General features: G+C 37.8%; 1 protein-coding gene and 1 pseudogene across 1 annotated transcript; both read left to right on the forward strand.

The window, feature by feature from the left end:
* The first annotated feature begins 6,011 nt into the window (after window positions 1-6,011).
* On the forward strand, window positions 6,012-8,101 carry LOC128657643 (protein ripply2.1-like). The gene is made up of 4 exons (XM_053712030.1): window positions 6,012-6,094; window positions 6,332-6,398; window positions 7,208-7,275; window positions 7,954-8,101. The coding sequence occupies exons 1-4, from the start codon at window positions 6,012-6,014 to the stop codon at window positions 8,099-8,101; spliced, it is 366 nt and encodes a 121-aa protein (XP_053568005.1).
* A 13,815-nt stretch (window positions 8,102-21,916) lies between these two features.
* The window catches only part of LOC128657645 (uncharacterized), a 60,222-nt pseudogene continuing 59,399 nt past the window's right edge, over window positions 21,917-22,739 (forward strand).

The raw sequence follows: 22,739 nt of genomic DNA on the forward strand, positions 1-22,739 counted from the left end.
GATGAGCTTTGTTGGCTTTGCGCCAAACATCTTTTTTTAAAATGTAGGCTGAAATGTTCAACCTTTGCCTTGTCAGACCATAGCACATTTTCCCCACATTGTTTGGGGTGTTTCTTTTTGCCTACCCCATAGCCCAGACATGAGCATAATACAAGGGATGGGGGTCACATGCAAGGAGTGAACGGTACCTGCCAGAAATCTCTATAGCTCATTCAATGTTGCTGTTCGTCTCTTGGTAGCCTCCCTGATAAGTTGTTGTCTCCCAAAAATGCAAACAAATCCTTCAAATAATTTAATCTGGATTTAATCAGATTCACTTTCATTGATGGCAGGTGTATGGTATTTGCTTACAGTTATGGTTTAGAATGTGATTGGTTAAATGTGAACACAGCTAGAGCCCCCATTATGAATGCAGATTTATGCAATCAGGGAGTTGTATTTTTTTTTTTTTTATTTAAAATGTTCCTAGTAATTAATTATTCAGGATTTTTTCTCTGGAATTTTGCATGTTGGAAGATTGAAAACATCTGACTTTTACATTGGTGCTATTTCTAGCTTTACATTTGAAAGACCTGTAATTTCATAATGGTGTGTAGACTTTTAATATCCAGTTTATTCTGTTATCTAATGTTTCTAAAGATACATATAGCAACTTTTTGTTTAATGTTTTAATACATGCTAGGTTGTATCATGATTGTGTCTGCCTGGTCTCTGTTAATAAATATAAGCTGCCTTTAGCCCATACTGCGTCTCCATTTTTTTCCCTTTAAAATCCATAGAAATTAAAAATTCAACCAAAGAGACTATGTGCAGCAATATATCAAATATCGCTTATCAAATATAGGCAAAAAAAGTATTTTGAAAAGGAACTCATGAACAACTAACCATCTCACCAATGATAGCAGTAACAATTATATCCCACATAAAAAATGACGGAGAACACTATTTCAATATGAAGCCTACTCAGAGATCCATCTGATTCGAGAGTTTCAGGGTTATCACAAACAGGCAGAATGCACCCTTTTTAGTCACTGCATGGAATGCTCTGATCAGGCAGATTTAGCGATAGACCTCAGACTCACAATCACTACTTAAGGATCCAGAAATCTTTATAGATTGCAATTGTCAAGATGAACATCCTCTGTAGGCTAATCATAGCTGTTACCCTGTAGAGGTTCTCAAAGATCACATATACAAGCATTACATATCTTGCTTATGCTAATTAGCAGAGGCATCACATTCAAAGTCATCAATACTCAGAACCATTATACATGAACTGATTAATTGTTATTGTTTAAAAAGATAAATAATCCTTATATTAGCCATTCCCCAGTTTTGCATAACCAACACTATTATATTAATATGCTTTTTAGTTCTATGATTACATGTATATAAGCTCCTACAGCCTGCCCCTTATCTTGGTGCTTTTTACAATCTTGCATTTTAGCCAGTCAGTGCTAGTTCTTATATAACCATTATCATTCTCCATGGGAGTGAGCACAGTGTTATCTATATGGCATACATTAACTAGCACTGTCTGCCAGTTGTGCAAGATTTAAAAAACTAATAAAAAGCACTGAAATAAGGGGTGGCCTGCAGGGGCTTAGAAACAGGCTTAGAGGTTCTAAATAAATTACTAAAACAATGTTGGTTATGCAAAGCTGGAAAATGGGTAGCAAAGGCGCTATCTATCTTTTTAAACAATAAAAAAATCAACTAGACTGTCCCTTTAATGCAATTAATCTATAACTGAAATAAAGACTTGTACTTTCTTCTTGTAGAAATTGGTGCATATATTTCCAGCATTTCAGTAAGGCCATACCTGATCCCCCAGCATACACAATTATACAGTGGCGCTTACCAGCCTCCGGGGACCTGTGTTTAGGGCAGCGTGTCTTCGGTGAAGCACCGGTCTCCTTGCTCTTCACACTCCTCCTCACTTCCTGGGAGCCTAAGGCTAGCAGACGCCTACGTCACGGCGTCAAAATAACAGACAGCAAACCAGGACTGCCGGGCATCACAAGGAGGTGGGTGTGTGAAAAAGAGGATACAGGGGGACGCAATCCGTAAAAAATAACTTTTATTAGTGAGTCAGCGTAAAAACAAAAATGAGCTCGCAGCTCACGATGTCAAGTGGTAGTTGCAGACATGTTTCGTGTGGGGCTCCCACACTTGCTCACTACCTGATCCCCACTAGGAGGGTTAGATAGCAGCAGTACCAGCTAAGAGAATCGCATGGCCTCAGTATTGTTCCACAAGATCAGTAAAGGAATAATGTCTGAAGCTTTACTGGTGCAGTATTGATGAACAATATGGAGATGTACAATGTGAATGTCACTATTTTGTTACAACCATATTCTATTTAAAGCTACAGTGTACACCAATTGTCATATAACTGCATGTAATAGACACTACTATAAAGAATAATATGCACTGATACTGATATAACATCCAGTATAAAACCTTTTAAAATCGTACTTAGAAGCTTCCAGTTTAGCACTGGTGATAAGGTTAGGCCGGGACACCCATTGAAAGGGACGGGAAAGCATGAAAGGCAGACCCCCCCCCATCCCCTCCCCTGCATATTAAAAGACCTATTACACAAACAAGAGTCTGTAGACATCAGTATACAAGTATACATACAAAATTTTGGGGCTTAGGAGTCTGAAAATCAGCACAGAATGATATTTAAAAAATAAGGAAAACTATAGGTTGTTACAAAAACACTCCCAGATGGGCTATATCAAAAGATCATCTACAAAATATTTATGCAAAGAAACATCTAGTGCACAATGTCCCTTTAATGAATAATGGTAAAATAATTTTGTCAACTCAGGTACTCTAAGAACATTCAGAGAAAGCTGATAAGTAAATTGAACATTCACTCGATCTAGTTATAGTTAAGTAGAATCCAGAAGGATCCAAATAGAATTTTATATAAGTCATACGTGCTCCTTACATTTATATGCACTTTCACAAATGGGATATTGAGATTAAAGGGAAAGTTCAGCAAAGATACCATGGGGCAACTTGCTAGGCCAAAGCCCTGTTTCTTTACACCCAAACTCAAGAATCACTAAATTATGTGATTAAATCACTCTTCAAATATCTAAACCTGTGTCCAAGATTCAAGTTCAATCCAAGGAAGAGTGTAGGTTTAAATTACTTTTACATATAGGGGCATATTTATCAAGCTCCGTACGGAGCTTGATGCCCCGTGTTTCTGGCGAGCCTGCAGACTCGCCAGAAACAGCAGTTATGAAGCAGCGGTCACAAAGACCGCTGCTCCATAACCTGTCCGCCTGCTCTATGCAGGCAGACAGACATCGCCGGAGATCAACCCGATCAAGTACGATCGGGTTGATTGATACCCCCCTGCTGGCGACCCATTGGGCGCAAGTCTGCACGGGGTGGCGTTGCACCAGCAGCTCTTGTGTGCTGCTGGTGCAATGCTGAATACGGCGAGCGTATTGCTCTCCGTATACAGCGAGGTCTGGCAGACCTGATCCGCACTGTCGGATCAGGTCCACCAGACTTTCATAAATAGGGGCCATAGTATGAAAGCCACCCCCACAAAGCTGACAAACAGCCTGCCTCTTAGCTTCCACTTCACAGTCCAAAGTGGTGCTCTTCTCCTTTTTGCACCACAAGAAATTTTAAACAACTTTTACACAAGTAGTGAATTTCAGACATGATCAGAAGTGATATGCTGTAGACATTCATTTGCAAAAAAAATACTTCTTGTATCCAAGATCTTCTTATAACTTGTTCTATGCTTGACACACACATATTGTTTTGGAGCATTCTAAATAAATTGCGCCCAAAAAATTCTTAGACCACACTTCAGGGGCTGACATCCCCTCTCTCTATCAAGCAAATGCCACATCAGGACCCATGGCCCTGCAGGCTACTGCCAATCAAAAGCGACATCATACCTCTGATCAGCACCTCTGTCAGATAACTAGCACAGCCTATAGTATGTCAGCTACATGAAGCCATATATAAGAACCCTAATCATATGTTATATATTTGTTCTCATGTCAGACCCTTCAGCCCTGCACCATCTCCTATTGAGCCCAGAAAATAACAGAAATGAAAATAGCACAATTGATACAAAGTGTGTAACATCTTATGCTGAGTAAAACGTAACTTTCAAACACAGCAGACAAAAATATAGATGTAACTTTACTGTGAGTATAATTAAAAAACAAACTATGATGATACAAAAGAGACTACAACTGTGTAACTATGTAACTCTCTCTGTTACTCAATATATAACTTAAAATTTTTAGAGATCTGAGGCTATTAAAAGATTAATGACATAATTTACCCGGAATATCAAAAGCAATATTTCTAAGCCACCTCCAACTTATCACATTCCCTGATTGATCCGGGTTGCCACAGCAAAACAAAAAAAGTTACATCTAAGTAGTGTAATATAATTCCATAAGTTAAGAAGCCAAGAGCTGTATCCACTATGCCAGTCATACTGTATATAGTATTACTTCTCATATAAGACCCCTCAGCCCTGCAGCATCACTGTTAGCCATATAATAACTCAGGTCAGGCCACTGACCCCAGCAGTACCCCTGTCAGTCATGTCATGTCTCAAACCCTGATCGTCTGCCTCTCTGTCAGTCACCTACCACGTGATAGGCCTTGCCCTGCAGCTGTTCTGGTAACCGCGTGCACAACAGATACTGTAAAAAATTCGGAATAATCCATAGAATATATACAGACATTCCTTGTCTTCGCAGATCATGCTCTTTTTACAAATGAAAGGTTTGTGACAACCCTGTTTCGAGCAAGTCAATCGGTGCCATTATAAAAACACATAAATACACATGAATACACATATACACACACACACACACCTATATATACACACCACCAGCAAAAATAACACGACTCACTGAAGGCTCAGATGATGGTTAGAATTTTTTAGCAGTAAAGTATTTTTTAATTAAGGCATTTACATTTTTTTTTAGACATAATGCTATTGTACTCTTAATAGACTACAGTATAGTGTAAAAAAAAACTTTTATATCCACTGGGAACCAAAACAAATTGTGTGACTCACTTTATCGCTATATCCACAATATCTCTGAGGTACACCTGAATATATATATACATAGAGCATGCCATTGTATCACTAACTACCCTGCAATTCCATATGCAGATAGTTAAACACATAGATGAAGTACCATGTGGGAGCTGCAGAGCACTGCTGTCCCTAGCAGAATCTGCTGCTAAACTAATTATTAGCGCTAGTTACACAGGTGAGTTGTAGGACTAGCACTACTGATTGAACCAGTGGCAGTTTCTGCTATAGAGTGGTACTTCACATAGCATGACAGGGTCGCTATTGATAAAATGACATGTTCTAACAAAAAGCACGCAATGGTTTTCATTATTATGGCATTTTAAGGACCATAATGCTGAAGAGAATATGCAAAAAAAAACAAAACAAAACAAAAAACAACAACACTTGATTTGTGCAATATATGCCGAGAGTAAAGATACTATTGATGAAAATATGGTTCTGAAAATACAGGTAAGTTGTGAAGTGTGTACCTAGTGAGTAATATACATAAGGTGAAGATGGATAGGATCCTGCAGACAGTGGGCTAAATGTGCTAAGCAGCATCTCCTGTGTCATATACCTCAAGTCAAGAGATTCAGTATTTCCTATATTAATCTAAGCTTTGCATCTGATTCACTAAAGCTCTCATCTCTCTAGTGAATCTGCTGCATTAAATGGTGAAGCTGGACAGGCTGATGACACCAGGGAAGCTCTTAGTGAATTTAACAGTGATCCCAGCAGGAGAGCAGCGCCATCTGCACTCAGCACGTGTCCTGCTTCCCCAGAGTGAGCACTTTCACACCTCACCATGTGCAATGCCACCTCTGTCATCTCATGGCCAGAGGGGTGGTGACAGTGCTCTCAAAGTCCAGCCAGAAGTTAGGTTAAAATCAGATGAGCTGTAGCAGGGCAGACAGGGAACTTTATCATGGAGCTCAGTCACACGACTAACCAAAGGAGCTGTGAGGCTGCATCGGCCAACACTGACTCAAATGCAGGAACTGCCAGCAGGTGAGAGGCCAATGCTTTGTAGCTATACAAATACTCAGTATTGTTTTGTGTTGCAGAACACACAGATGATTAGAGGCTGTGCAGCCTGACATTCTGTTTGTGTACTGTATGTGCTGGGAGATGACTTGTAACACTGGCATCTCTTTTACTTGAATATGATGAGACACTGTACACTCATAAACTGTTAAACCATCAGGCAGAGAGTAAATAATGTTACTTTATGTGCTCGCTTTTCAGTTCTGAGGGGATGTGGAGACCTTGGTGCGGTACCTCACAAAGTCAGCAATCTACTGAAGAAGGGCAGGTAACTAGATGCCTATTATGTAGGAGGAAATACGTCACTTATGTACACATGCATGAGAAGGTTACAGGCTTTTACAGTCAGATTGTGCAAAGCTTAAAACATCTGCACACTATGGTGAATAATGCCTGTTGTTAAACAGGTAATTCAGTTATTTAATACAAAGGCCGCTGCACATTTTTTCTTTTGCAAACTCAGATGAATTTAGATACAATAAAAATGTTCACTGCATTTATGTTCGTTTGAAAATGTTTGTGTATTGCGAATTATCATATGTGTGTGTTTTATCAGATTACAGTTGTTTAATGCATTATAACTGCTGGGGAAATCTCCTAATAATTTACTTACCTTCCTGCTACTGAATTTGACCGCTATATACATTGTTAGGAGAGAAAAAGTATAGACAAACTGTTCAACTTTAGCCCCTCTATGTTTCTTCACCTGGGTAAGGAACGGGATGACGCTAATGCCTTATCTGTGCGAGCATTAGACCAGTGTTACCTTAACAACTGTCTGCGCATGCTCCAAGTGCTGAGCGCTATTTATGAAATTACCACGTTATAGTTTCATTCTATTAATATTTAAGGTGGACTTAAAACGTTAATGAATTTGAGTTTTGCTTTACACATCTGAATCAAATCACTGTGGTGGTAAAAGCTCATTCAGTTTAGCTGAAACTTATTTCTGTGCCATGCAATAGTCCGCTTGTTACTTGCATCTTTGGGAACAAAAACCCTAATCTCACTTTTTTAAGCATACCCCAACATGTTGCGACAGTTTTATAAATGTGTAACACTGTTTTCTATCTATAGACATTCCCTGAGAATCAAGGGCAGTTCAAAGACAAACATACACTTCTGGCATATCAGCATCCTGTTAAGTAAGTACCACAATATCACATTATGGCAAGAAAAGGCCACATTTACACCACATATGAGTTGACATACAAATAAATTAGTGTATTTTCAAGTCCTTTTACATACTTTTCTCATCAACCATTTTTAGTTTAAAAAAACCTGTTCTAAAATAAATAGTGTGGAATGAGGCTTTACATGATAAGGCAGCTGTGTCAGTGATGATACACTTGGGCAATTATCTAAACTGATCAAATCAGGCTCATTCACAAACATTATATGTAAACTAAAAATGACACTGGTTAGGCTGTATCACATAAAACAGACATTGTTTGCATTATTGTAAACTCCAAATGAAACCAGTTTATTGATTGTGGAGTTTTTTGTTTTATATATTATTAGATAGTACATATTTTATATTTGACCTACTTTAAATCTTTCTAACAATGTTGTTTTAACATATATATATATATATATATATATATATATATATATATATATATATATATATATATATATATATATATATATATATATATATATATATATATATATTATAAATTAACCACTTAGTAGAGATGTGCTTCAAAACATAATTTACTCTAATATTTTTAAGCAAGAACTGTGATATATAAGAGGAACCTAACTGTTGTTTTTATCATGTGATCTGTTTAATTTAGGCACTTTTCTTGCATTGGTTGCAGGTTGTTTTGGCCCAGTTCAAAGTGCTATGACTTCCTATATCAGGATGCAGAAGATCTCCTAAGGAACTTTCCTGTCCAAGCAACTATTTCCTTCTATCAAGAGACAGACAGTGACAGTGACTCTGAGGAAGATGATATCAGTAATTAAACCAAAAAGAACTCAAAAGCTATAAAACTAGATATGTGGAGGTTTTAATGATCTAAATGCTAACTCTTTTTGTCTACTAACACAGAAGCACTTTCTTCCTGGACTGCAATTCTATTGACTAATTTATTGCAATAATATTTTTTGTACTTTTTTTCTGGAATATATTTATAATAAATTTAATTGTTGAAGTAAAAATATGCTTTTTTTTTAAACAAACAAACAAGCAAATAAACCAAACCAAAACATAGAGTAGGTCATGCAAATTCCCTACTTTGCAATTCCTCTCCCATCAGCACATTCTTAAACAATTCAAAATATATGTATCTACTTCTCTGTTTACTATGTCAATTACAGTTTCAGAATGCCTCAATTGTTATTTTAGAAAAATTGTATATGTAAAAAAATATTCTAAAATAGTTTCCTTAGTCATAAGTAATATAATGCCACCCATAATGTGTTTATATAGAATTCTAATGGAGAGTAAACTCATATCACTTACCTATACTCGAGGCATGGAATTTTATCATTGTATTAAACTAGCATACGGCTAGATTACGACTTTTGTGTAATGAGTAAAAAAAAGCAGCGTTATGGGTTATAACGCTGCTTTTTCTCTACCGCTGCTATTACGAGTCTTGTAGGTACAGTTGTCCCGCACACTTTTTTGGCCGTACCGCAAATTAACTTGCGCAATTTTCATAAAGTCTTTTTTTCAATGGGACTTCCATAGCGCCGATATTACAAGCTTTTTTGGAGGCTAAAAAGTGAGCGGTACAGCCTATCCCGCAAGATTCGTAACGCATTCTAAAGTCAGTAGTTATGAGTTTTACACTACAAAGCCGTAGCATAAAACTCATAAATAAAGTGCTAAAAAGTACACTAACACCCATAACCTACCTATTAACCCCTAAAACGAGGCCCTCCCGCATCACAAACACTAAAATTAAATTATTAACCCCTCTGCCACTCCCGACATCGCCACCACTAGAATAAACATATTAACCCCTAAACCGCCGTACTCCTGCATTGCAAACACTAGTTTAATATTATTAACCCCTAATCTGCTGTCCCTAACATCGCCATAATCTACATTACAGTTATTAACCACAGTTATTAACGCCCCCAACGTCACCGCCACTATACTAAATTTATTAACCCCTAAACCTAAGTCTAACCCTAACACCCCCTAACAAATATAATTAAAATAAATCTAAATAAAACCTACTATCATTACCTAAATAATTCCTATTTAAAACAAAATAAACCCTAAGCTAGCTACAATATAACTAATAGTTACATTGTAGCTAGCTTAGGGTTTATTTTTATTTTACAGGCAAGTTTGTATTTATTTTAACACGGTAGAATAGTTACTAAATATTTATTAACTATTTACTAACTACCTAGCTAAAATAAATACAAATTTACCTTTAAAATAAAACCTAATCTGAGTTATACTAACATCTAACATTACACAACAATTACATAAATTACATAAATTAAATACATTACCTAAATTAAAACCCCCCCACTAAATTACAGAAAATAAAAAACAAATTATCAGATATTTAAACTAATTACACATAGCCCTATCAAAATAAAAAAGCCCCCCAAAATAAAAAAAAACCTAGCCTAAACTAAACTACCAATAGCCCTTAAAAGGGCCTTTTGCGGGGCATTGCCCCAAAGAAATCATCTCTTTTACCTGTAAAAAAAAATACAAACAACCCCCCAACAGTAAAACTCACCACCCACACAACCAACCCCCCAAATAAAATCCTAACTAAAAAAAAAACTAAGCTCCCCATTGCCCTGAAAAGGGCATTTGGATGGGTACTGCCCTTAAAAGGGCATTTAGCTCTATTGCTAAACCCCTCTATTGCTAACCCCCGCAGATCCACTTACAGTTTTGAAGACCGGACCTCCATCCTCAACGAAGCCGGGATAAGTCTTCATCCAAGCCGGCAGAAGTGGTCCTCCAGACGGGCAGAAGTCTTTATCCAGACGGCATCTTCTATCTTCATCCATCCAGCGCGGAGCAGGTCCATCTTCAAGACATCCGGCGCGGAGCATCCTCTTCTTCGGACGTCTAACTAAGAATGAAGGTTCCTTTAAATTACGTCATCCAAGATGGCGTCCCTTGAATTCTGATTGGCTGATAGAATTCAAGGTGACGCCATCTTGGATGACGTAATTTAAAGGAAAAATTCCTATTGGCTGATGCAATCAGCCAATAGGATTGAGCTTGCATTCTATTGGATGATTGGAACAGCCAATAGAATGCAAGCTCAATCCTATTGGCTGATTGGATCAGCCAATAGGATTGAAGCTCAATTCTATTGGCTGATTGCATCAGCCAATAGGACTTTTTCACCTTTAATTCCGATTGGCTGATAGAATTCTATCAGCCAATCGGAATTCAAGGGACACCATCTTGGATGATGTCATTTAAAGGAACCTTCATTCTTAGTTAGACGTCGGAAGATGAGGATGCTCCGTGCCGGATGTCTTGAAGATGGACCCGCTCCGTGCAGAATGGATGAAGATAGAAGATGCCGTCTGGATGAAGACTTCTGCCAGTCTGGAGGACCACTTCTGCCGGCTTGGATGAAGACTTCTCCCGGCTTCATTGAGGAATTCTTTACGCTTCGTTGAGGACTTCTCCAGGCTTCGTTGAGGATGGATGTCTAGTTTTCAAAGTGGAACTTTGGGGGTTATTGTTAGGTTTTTTTTAAGTGTTTATTGGGTGGGTTTTATTTTTAGGTTAGGGTTTGGGCAGCAATAGAGTTAAATGCCCTTTTAAGGGCAATGCCCATCCAAATGCCCTATTCAGGGCAATGGGGAGCTTAGGTTTTTTAGTTAGGTTTTTATTTGGGGGGTTGGTTGTGTGGGTGGTGGGTTTTACTGTTGGGGGGTTGTTTGTATTTTTTTTTACAGGTAAAAGAGCTGATTTCTTTGGGGCAATGCCCCGCAAAAGGCCCTTTTAAGGGCTATTGGTAGTTTAGTTTAGGCTAGGTTTTTATTTTTATTTTGGGGGAGCTTTTTTATTTTGATAGGGCTATTAGATTAAATGAAATTAGTTTATATATATATGATAATTTGTTTTTTATTTTCTGTAATTTAGTGGGGGGGGTTGTAATTTAGGTAATTGTATTTAATTTATGTAATTTATTTAATTGTTGTGTAATGTTAGGTGTTAGTGTAACACAGGTTAGGTTTTATTTTACAGGTAAATTTGTATTTATTTTAGCTAGGTAGTTAGTAAATAGTTAATAACTATTTAGTAACTATTCTACCTAATTAAAATACATACAAACTTGCCTGTAAAATAAAAATAAACATTAAGATAGATACAATGTAATTATTAGTTATTTTGTAGCTAGCTTAGGGTTTATTTTATAGGTAAGTATTTAGTTTTAAATAGGAATAATTTAGGTAATGATAGTAATTTTATTTAGATTTATTTTAATTATATTTAAGTTAGGGGGTGTTAGGGTTAGGGTTAGACTCTTGAGAAAGCCCTGCAGAGGGAGAAACGCGTTGATGTTTGTTGCCAACTTCTGATTTTAAGAAGTATTTCACAGCTACCAGTTGCTGTTACAGATTGATACAGCTTGTCATCTGTGGAACTTTTAAAGAATTTTGCATCCTCCTGGTACCTGCTTGTGTACCAACACTATAAGCCTTATTGAAGGTTATATATGGAACTTTTGCATCTACTCTAAACGGTCGCATTCAGTACAAAACAGCCGTTATCAGTATCCTGCGTGCATCTGAGCACATAAAGAGCGGATACCTTGCCACTGTGAACTAAGAAGCTGAAACCTGAGAGCGACCGTAACAGAAACCAATCGGAGTGCTCAGTCAGGCCAGCGCCCCTATAAGTGACGTCACTTCCGCCACGGCGGTAATTTCCTCTTTTCCTTCATCAAGAGCCGCAATTGTTTGGGGGTAAGCCTGCATCATCTATCCACATATTAACTGTTACCGGGACTGCTTTATCCCATTTCTGGCTATAAGGAGATACATTTTGAAAAAGTCGGTGTATTGGCATATTTTGTTTTATACGGAGACGTCCGTTTTTAGTATATGTGTTTTTTATTCTGTATTTACATATGTTGCATTAAATACTTTTAGGCAGAGCCTTGCTAAACCACACTTTACTTGTCACTGTTTATTTTAGTCTATTTTGCTTCACCAAGCCCTTTTTCTGATTATTCACAATATGCACGAATAACCTTATCACTAAGCATTTGTCACTATTATAATATTTATCAACATTGATGTTTTAACACGTATCTTTTGGAATCTATCACCTGTTTTAATTTGTTTCACATTCACCTTTAGCTACAGCGCTCCTGTTTAAATATAATTTTATCTGTTTTTTACATGCCTATATTAGGGACTTTTTAGGTATATCAGGAGTTTGGTGTTTTTACTCTGCGCTTTTTATTCCATATTTCTAGAAGTATTTAGTTTTAAATAGGAATAATTTAGGTAATGATAGTAATTTTATTTAGATTTATTTTAATTATATTTAAGTTAGGGGGTGTTAGGGTTAGGGTTAGACTTAGGTTTAAGGGTTAATACATTTAATATAGTGGCGGCGACATTGGGGATGGCAGATTAGCAGTTAATATTTAACTAGTGTTTGTGATGCGGGAGTGCGGTGGTTTAGGGGTTAATATGTTTATTATAGTGGCGGCGATGTCCGGAGCTGCAGATTAAGGGTTAATAAGTATAATGTAGGTGTCTGCGATGTCGGGGTGGCAGATTAGGGGTTAATAAATATAATTTAGGTGTCGGCGATGTTGGGGGCAGCAGATTAGGGGTTAATAAGTGTAAAATTAGGGTGTTTAGACTCGGGGTTCATGTTAGGGTGTTAGGTGTAAACATAAATTTAGTTTCCCCATAGGAATCATTGGGGCTGCGTTACGGAGCTTTACGCTGCTTTATTGCAGGTGTTAGACTTTTTTTCATCCAGCTCCCCCATTGATGTCTATGGGGAAATCGTGCACGAGCACATAAAACCAGCTCACCGCTGACTTAAGCAGCGCTGGTATTGGAGTGCGGTATGGAGCACAATTTTGCTCTACGCTCACTTCTTGCCTAATAACGCCGGGTTTAGAAAAACCTGTAATACCAGCGCTGTAGGTAAGTGAGCGGTGACAATAACGTGCAAGTTAGTACTGCACCCCTCATAACGCAAAACTCGTAATCTGGCCGATAGTTAGTTAACATCAGGGTGTACTAAAAAATTATTGCTATGCACATACAAGAGTTTGGCAGTGCATGTTAAATTATTAGTTTACTGCTATTGCGCCAATTTACACTTACTACAGAGTATAAAAAGGTACTCCAGAATTATCATGGAAACAAGACTGGATTTTAGATGTTTTTCGTATTTGTAGTGTTTATACACACCTTGCCCCCTAGGCATACATGAATTAGATTCCTGCCAACCCACTTGTTTCTTTTGATGTTACTAGTAGCATGCACATTTGCACTTGCCACTTATATAGAGTATAGGGTGGAAAAATATTACTATAATTTACTAGACAAGTGGTAAAAGTTAATAGCCCAGAGAGAAATAGTTACTACTTCACTCAAGGTTAAAAATAGGAAAAAGTGCAGACTGGTTAGCGAACGATATTTTGTATTTGATCGCATTTGGCGGTGAAATGGTGGCATGAAATATACCAAAATTGGCCTAGATTAATACTTTGGGATGTCTTCTAAAAAAAAATATATACATGTCAATTGATATTCAGGGATTCCTGAAAGATATTAGTGTTCCAATGTAACTAGCGCTAATTTTGAAAAAAAGTAGTTTGGAAATAGCAAAATGCTACTTGTATTTATGGCCCTATAGCTTTCAAAAAAAGCAAAGAACATGTAAATATTAGGTATTTCTAAACTCAGGACAAAATTTAGAAACTATTTAGCATGTTTTTTTTTTTGGTGGTTGTAGATGTGTAACAGATTTTGGGGGTCAAAGTTAAAAAAAGTGTGTTTTTTTCCATTTTTTCCTCATATTTTATATTTTTTTTTATAGTAAATTATAAGATATGATGAAAATAATGGTATTTTTAGAAAGTTAATTTAATGGCGAGAAAAACGGTATATAATATGTGTGGGTACAGTAAATGAGTAAGAGGGAAATTACAGCTAAACACAAACACCGCAAAAATGTAAAAATAGCCTTGGTCCCAAACGGACAGAAAATGGAAAAGTGCTGTGGTCATTAAGGGGTTAAACTAAAGGAGCTAATCACGTTCGAACACTGCATGCCCTACCAAATGCCTTTATCAGGGCAATTGTTAGTTTAGGCTTGAAGATAGGATTTTATTTGATGTGTGGGGTTTACTTTGACTTTAGAATAGGGTTGTTGTTTTTTTAGCCAAATAAAAAAGCTAAATCATTTTAGGGCAATGGCCTACAAAATGCCCTTTCCATGGCAATTTTTAGATTAGGTTTTAGGGTTAGTATAGGTTTTTTTTAGTTTGGGTGGGCTTTTTTAAGGGGAATTTAAAATGTTTTTATTTTTTGTAATATTTTCTGTAACTTAGGGGGTGCTAGTTTAGTGGTCGGTGGTTAGCTGTTAGGTAGTTAAGTAGTGTAAGGGTATTTTGCATTGGGGGGTTGTGGCAGTTTAGGGTCAAGTAGTGTAGGGGGAAAATGAGGTGGGCTATTGGTGGTTTAGGGGTTAGTAGAATAGGGGGAGGTTAGGTATTTAGGTTATAGCAGATTAGCTTGTCCTGGGGGTGAGGGTGCATAAAGGGTTAATAGTTTAGAGTAACATTACATTTCTATACATAAATATATAATTGTTTTAAATCATAGCAAGAACACACAAAAAACAGTTTAATTTATATACAATGATTAAAATAATGTGCATTATACATGAAAATGCATATAATTTAAACATTGTATAGAATTGTATCGAGATAGCTCCTATAGTTATATTAGGAAGGTTTTTTTGTCTTTATTAGTCAGGTATAGCAAAGACATGAAGATGTAGGTATTCTGTGGGAGTTAGCTGTGCGTTCCAGTGGAGTAACCTGCATTTTGATTAGGATAAATCGCCAGTAGCGCAATATATTCCAATCTCTGAAGTACAGGTTACGTGAAGGTTTTCAGCCATTTCCATCTCGCCACCTTTTCAATGGCAAGACTTTACAGTGTGAGGCAGGTAGTGTAGGTTTAGTTACAGTAAGGTTGCACAGGCATTATTTGAAGTGCCTCTACACAGAAACCGCTTTTAGTTTCAGTGAGCGCACTGTCTTTGCTATGTAAAAACTCTTCAAATATGCCCCCCTCCTCCGCCCCACCTGGCGTGGATATGACATATTAGTTTTATGAACTTTTACTCTCCATGTAACATGTTTTATGGAATTGAAAAATAATGTTTTTTTAACTTTAAACTGCAGTTTATCTTATCTTGGATTCTTGTATTTTGTATCAAACAGGATTACTGCAAGCTTACTTTGAGGTAATACATCTTATTGGGACACTTTGAAGCGTTTAAACAAACCACCTTGCTGTTTGGCCATGTGACCTCAGACCCAGTGTGGATATTAACTGGTAAATGTTCCCTCCTACCTTCGTGATTATATTCCTTATATGTATACATAACAAAATTTTACCACTGTATTGTTGGGACTGTGTTTTCATTAATAGAGCATGCTATTTTGCACCTTGTTTGTTGATCTTGACAAGAGCCCCTGACCCAGCTGAAAAGAAGCAACCCCAAAGCATGATGCTACTACCACCATCATGTTTCAAAGTTGGTATGGTGTTTCTTGGATGATGAGCTTTGTTGGCTTTGCGCCAAACATCTTTTTTTAAAATGTAGGCTGAAATGTTCAACCTTTGCCTTGTCAGACCATAGCACATTTTCCCCACATTGTTTGGGGTGTTTCTTTTTGCCTACCCCATAGCCCAGACATGAGCATAATACAAGGGATGGGGGTCACATGCAAGGAGTGAACGGTACCTGCCAGAAATCTCTATAGCTCATTCAATGTTGCTGTTCGTCTCTTGGTAGCCTCCCTGATAAGTTGTTGTCTCCCAAAAATGCAAACAAATCCTTCAAATAATTTAATCTGGATTTAATCAGATTCACTTTCATTGATGGCAGGTGTATGGTATTTGCTTACAGTTATGGTTTAGAATGTGATTGGTTAAATGTGAACACAGCTAGAGCCCCCATTATGAATGCAGATTTATGCAATCAGGGAGTTGTATTTTTTTTTTTTTTATTTAAAATGTTCCTAGTAATTAATTATTCAGGATTTTTTCTCTGGAATTTTGCATGTTGGAAGATTGAAAACATCTGACTTTTACATTGGTGCTATTTCTAGCTTTACATTTGAAAGACCTGTAATTTCATAATGGTGTGTAGACTTTTAATATCCAGTTTATTCTGTTATCTAATGTTTCTAAAGATACATATAGCAACTTTTTGTTTAATGTTTTAATACATGCTAGGTTGTATCATGATTGTGTCTGCCTGGTCTCTGTTAATAAATATAAGCTGCCTTTAGCCCATACTGCGTCTCCATTTTTTTCCCTTTAAAATCCATAGAAATTAAAAATTCAACCAAAGAGACTATGTGCAGCAATATATCAAATATCGCTTATCAAATATAGGCAAAAAAAGTATTTTGAAAAGGAACTCATGAACAACTAACCATCTCACCAATGATAGCAGTAACAATTATATCCCACATAAAAAATGACGGAGAACACTATTTCAATATGAAGCCTACTCAGAGATCCATCTGATTCGAGAGTTTCAGGGTTATCACAAACAGGCAGAATGCACCCTTTTTAGTCACTGCATGGAATGCTCTGATCAGGCAGATTTAGCGATAGACCTCAGACTCACAATCACTACTTAAGGATCCAGAAATCTTTATAGATTGCAATTGTCAAGATGAACATCCTCTGTAGGCTAATCATAGCTGTTACCCTGTAGAGGTTCTCAAAGATCACATATACAAGCATTACATATCTTGCTTATGCTAATTAGCAGAGGCATCACATTCAAAGTCATCAATACTCAGAACCATTATACATGAACTGATTAATTGTTATTGTTTAAAAAGATAAATAATCCTTATATTAGCCATTCCCCAGTTTTGCATAACCAACACTATTATATTAATATGCTTTTTAGTTCTATGATTACATGTATATAAGCTCCTACAGCCTGCCCCTTATCTTGGTGCTTTTTACAATCTTGCATTTTAGCCAGTCAGTGCTAGTTCTTATATAACCATTATCATTCTCCATGGGAGTGAGCACAGTGTTATCTATATGGCATACATTAACTAGCACTGTCTGCCAGTTGTGCAAGATTTAAAAAACTAATAAAAAGCACTGAAATAAGGGGTGGCCTGCAGGGGCTTAGAAACAGGCTTAGAGGTTCTAAATAAATTACTAAAACAATGTTGGTTATGCAAAGCTGGAAAATGGGTAGCAAAGGCGCTATCTATCTTTTTAAACAATAAAAAAATCAACTAGACTGTCCCTTTAATGCAATTAATCTATAACTGAAATAAAGACTTGTACTTTCTTCTTGTAGAAATTGGTGCATATATTTCCAGCATTTCAGTAAGGCCATACCTGATCCCCCAGCATACACAATTATACAGTGGCGCTTACCAGCCTCCGGGGACCTGTGTTTAGGGCAGCGTGTCTTCGGTGAAGCACCGGTCTCCTTGCTCTTCACACTCCTCCTCACTTCCTGGGAGCCTAAGGCTAGCAGACGCCTACGTCACGGCGTCAAAATAACAGACAGCAAACCAGGACTGCCGGGCATCACAAGGAGGTGGGTGTGTGAAAAAGAGGATACAGGGGGACGCAATCCGTAAAAAATAACTTTTATTAGTGAGTCAGCGTAAAAACAAAAATGAGCTCGCAGCTCACGATGTCAAGTGGTAGTTGCAGACATGTTTCGTGTGGGGCTCCCACACTTGCTCACTACCTGATCCCCACTAGGAGGGTTAGATAGCAGCAGTACCAGCTAAGAGAATCGCATGGCCTCAGTATTGTTCCACAAGATCAGTAAAGGAATAATGTCTGAAGCTTTACTGGTGCAGTATTGATGAACAATATGGAGATGTACAATGTGAATGTCACTATTTTGTTACAACCATATTCTATTTAAAGCTACAGTGTACACCAATTGTCATATAACTGCATGTAATAGACACTACTATAAAGAATAATATGCACTGATACTGATATAACATCCAGTATAAAACCTTTTAAAATCGTACTTAGAAGCTTCCAGTTTAGCACTGGTGATAAGGTTAGGCCGGGACACCCATTGAAAGGGACGGGAAAGCATGAAAGGCAGACCCCCCCCCATCCCCTCCCCTGCATATTAAAAGACCTATTACACAAACAAGAGTCTGTAGACATCAGTATACAAGTATACATACAAAATTTTGGGGCTTAGGAGTCTGAAAATCAGCACAGAATGATATTTAAAAAATAAGGAAAACTATAGGTTGTTACAAAAACACTCCCAGATGGGCTATATCAAAAGATCATCTACAAAATATTTATGCAAAGAAACATCTAGTGCACAATGTCCCTTTAATGAATAATGGTAAAATAATTTTGTCAACTCAGGTACTCTAAGAACATTCAGAGAAAGCTGATAAGTAAATTGAACATTCACTCGATCTAGTTATAGTTAAGTAGAATCCAGAAGGATCCAAATAGAATTTTATATAAGTCATACGTGCTCCTTACATTTATATGCACTTTCACAAATGGGATATTGAGATTAAAGGGAAAGTTCAGCAAAGATACCATGGGGCAACTTGCTAGGCCAAAGCCCTGTTTCTTTACACCCAAACTCAAGAATCACTAAATTATGTGATTAAATCACTCTTCAAATATCTAAACCTGTGTCCAAGATTCAAGTTCAATCCAAGGAAGAGTGTAGGTTTAAATTACTTTTACATATAGGGGCATATTTATCAAGCTCCGTACGGAGCTTGATGCCCCGTGTTTCTGGCGAGCCTGCAGACTCGCCAGAAACAGCAGTTATGAAGCAGCGGTCACAAAGACCGCTGCTCCATAACCTGTCCGCCTGCTCTATGCAGGCAGACAGACATCGCCGGAGATCAACCCGATCAAGTACGATCGGGTTGATTGATACCCCCCTGCTGGCGACCCATTGGGCGCAAGTCTGCACGGGGTGGCGTTGCACCAGCAGCTCTTGTGTGCTGCTGGTGCAATGCTGAATACGGCGAGCGTATTGCTCTCCGTATACAGCGAGGTCTGGCAGACCTGATCCGCACTGTCGGATCAGGTCCACCAGACTTTCATAAATAGGGGCCATAGTATGAAAGCCACCCCCACAAAGCTGACAAACAGCCTGCCTCTTAGCTTCCACTTCACAGTCCAAAGTGGTGCTCTTCTCCTTTTTGCACCACAAGAAATTTTAAACAACTTTTACACAAGTAGTGAATTTCAGACATGATCAGAAGTGATATGCTGTAGACATTCATTTGCAAAAAAAATACTTCTTGTATCCAAGATCTTCTTATAACTTGTTCTATGCTTGACACACACATATTGTTTTGGAGCATTCTAAATAAATTGCGCCCAAAAAATTCTTAGACCACACTTCAGGGGCTGACATCCCCTCTCTCTATCAAGCAAATGCCACATCAGGACCCATGGCCCTGCAGGCTACTGCCAATCAAAAGCGACATCATACCTCTGATCAGCACCTCTGTCAGATAACTAGCACAGCCTATAGTATGTCAGCTACATGAAGCCATATATAAGAACCCTAATCATATGTTATATATTTGTTCTCATGTCAGACCCTTCAGCCCTGCACCATCTCCTATTGAGCCCAGAAAATAACAGAAATGAAAATAGCACAATTGATACAAAGTGTGTAACATCTTATGCTGAGTAAAACGTAACTTTCAAACACAGCAGACAAAAATATAGATGTAACTTTACTGTGAGTATAATTAAAAAACAAACTATGATGATACAAAAGAGACTACAACTGTGTAACTATGTAACTCTCTCTGTTACTCAATATATAACTTAAAATTTTTAGAGATCTGAGGCTATTAAAAGATTAATGACATAATTTACCCGGAATATCAAAAGCAATATTTCTAAGCCACCTCCAACTTATCACATTCCCTGATTGATCCGGGTTGCCACAGCAAAACAAAAAAAGTTACATCTAAGTAGTGTAATATAATTCCATAAGTTAAGAAGCCAAGAGCTGTATCCACTATGCCAGTCATACTGTATATAGTATTACTTCTCATATAAGACCCCTCAGCCCTGCAGCATCACTGTTAGCCATATAATAACTCAGGTCAGGCCACTGACCCCAGCAGTACCCCTGTCAGTCATGTCATGTCTCAAACCCTGATCGTCTGCCTCTCTGTCAGTCACCTACCACGTGATAGGCCTTGCCCTGCAGCTGTTCTGGTAACCGCGTGCACAACAGATACTGTAAAAAATTCGGAATAATCCATAGAATATATACAGACATTCCTTGTCTTCGCAGATCATGCTCTTTTTACAAATGAAAGGTTTGTGACAACCCTGTTTCGAGCAAGTCAATCGGTGCCATTATAAAAACACATAAATACACATGAATACACATATACACACACACACACACCTATATATACACACCACCAGCAAAAATAACACGACTCACTGAAGGCTCAGATGATGGTTAGAATTTTTTAGCAGTAAAGTATTTTTTAATTAAGGCATTTACATTTTTTTTTAGACATAATGCTATTGTACTCTTAATAGACTACAGTATAGTGTAAAAAAAAACTTTTATATCCACTGGGAACCAAAACAAATTGTGTGACTCACTTTATCGCTATATCCACAATATCTCTGAGGTACACCTGAATATATATATACATAGAGCATGCCATTGTATCACTAACTACCCTGCAATTCCATATGCAGATAGTTAAACACATAGATGAAGTACCATGTGGGAGCTGCAGAGCACTGCTGTCCCTAGCAGAATCTGCTGCTAAACTAATTATTAGCGCTAGTTACACAGGTGAGTTGTAGGACTAGCACTACTGATTGAACCAGTGGCAGTTTCTGCTATAGAGTGGTACTTCACATAGCATGACAGGGTCGCTATTGATAAAATGACATGTTCTAACAAAAAGCACGCAATGGTTTTCATTATTATGGCATTTTAAGGACCATAATGCTGAAGAGAATATGCAAAAAAAACAAAACAAAACAAAAAACAACAACACTTGATTTGTGCAATATATGCCGAGAGTAAAGATACTATTGATGAAAATATGGTTCTGAAAATACAGGTAAGTTGTGAAGTGTGTACCTAGTGAGTAATATACATAAGGTGAAGATGGATAGGATCCTGCAGACAGTGGGCTAAATGTGCTAAGCAGCATCTCCTGTGTCATATACCTCAAGTCAAGAGATTCAGTATTTCCTATATTAATCTAAGCTTTGCATCTGATTCACTAAAGCTCTCATCTCTCTAGTGAATCTGCTGCATTAAATGGTGAAGCTGGACAGGCTGATGACACCAGGGAAGCTCTTAGTGAATTTAACAGTGATCCCAGCAGGAGAGCAGCGCCATCTGCACTCAGCACGTGTCCTGCTTCCCCAGAGTGAGCACTTTCACACCTCACCATGTGCAATGCCACCTCTGTCATCTCATGGCCAGAGGGGTGGTGACAGTGCTCTCAAAGTCCAGCCAGAAGTTAGGTTAAAATCAGATGAGCTGTAGCAGGGCAGACAGGGAACTTTATCATGGAGCTCAGTCACACGACTAACCAAAGGAGCTGTGAGGCTGCATCGGCCAACACTGACTCAAATGCAGGAACTGCCAGCAGGTGAGAGGCCAATGCTTTGTAGCTATACAAATACTCAGTATTGTTTTGTGTTGCAGAACACACAGATGATTAGAGGCTGTGCAGCCTGACATTCTGTTTGTGTACTGTATGTGCTGGGAGATGACTTGTAACACTGGCATCTCTTTTACTTGAATATGATGAGACACTGTACACTCATAAACTGTTAAACCATCAGGCAGAGAGTAAATAATGTTACTTTATGTGCTCGCTTTTCAGTTCTGAGGGGATGTGGAGACCTTGGTGCGGTACCTCACAAAGTCAGCAATCTACTGAAGAAGGGCAGGTAACTAGATGCCTATTATGTAGGAGGAAATACGTCACTTATGTACACATGCATGAGAAGGTTACAGGCTTTTACAGTCAGATTGTGCAAAGCTTAAAACATCTGCACACTATGGTGAATAATGCCTGTTGTTAAACAGGTAATTCAGTTATTTAATACAAAGGCCGCTGCACATTTTTTCTTTTGCAAACTCAGATGAATTTAGATACAATAAAAATGTTCACTGCATTTATGTTCGTTTGAAAATGTTTGTGTATTGCGAATTATCATATGTGTGTGTTTTATCAGATTACAGTTGTTTAATGCATTATAACTGCTGGGGAAATCTCCTAATAATTTACTTACCTTCCTGCTACTGAATTTGACCGCTATATACATTGTTAGGAGAGAAAAAGTATAGACAAACTGTTCAACTTTAGCCCCTCTATGTTTCTTC

Source organism: Bombina bombina, chromosome 4 (genome assembly GCF_027579735.1).
Source record: "Bombina bombina isolate aBomBom1 chromosome 4, aBomBom1.pri, whole genome shotgun sequence".
Lineage (NCBI taxonomy): Eukaryota > Metazoa > Chordata > Amphibia > Anura > Bombinatoridae > Bombina > Bombina bombina.

Coding starts and splice junctions, on each gene's coding strand:
- LOC128657643 (XM_053712030.1), top strand. CDS start 6,012: ATGGAGCTCAGTCACACGACTAACCAAAGGAGCTGTGAGGCTGCATCG. Junction 6,095..6,331: donor AATGCAGGAACTGCCAGCAG/GTGAGAGGCCAA, acceptor CTCGCTTTTCAG/TTCTGAGGGGATGTGGAGAC. Junction 7,276..7,953: donor GCATATCAGCATCCTGTTAA/GTAAGTACCACA, acceptor CATTGGTTGCAG/GTTGTTTTGGCCCAGTTCAA.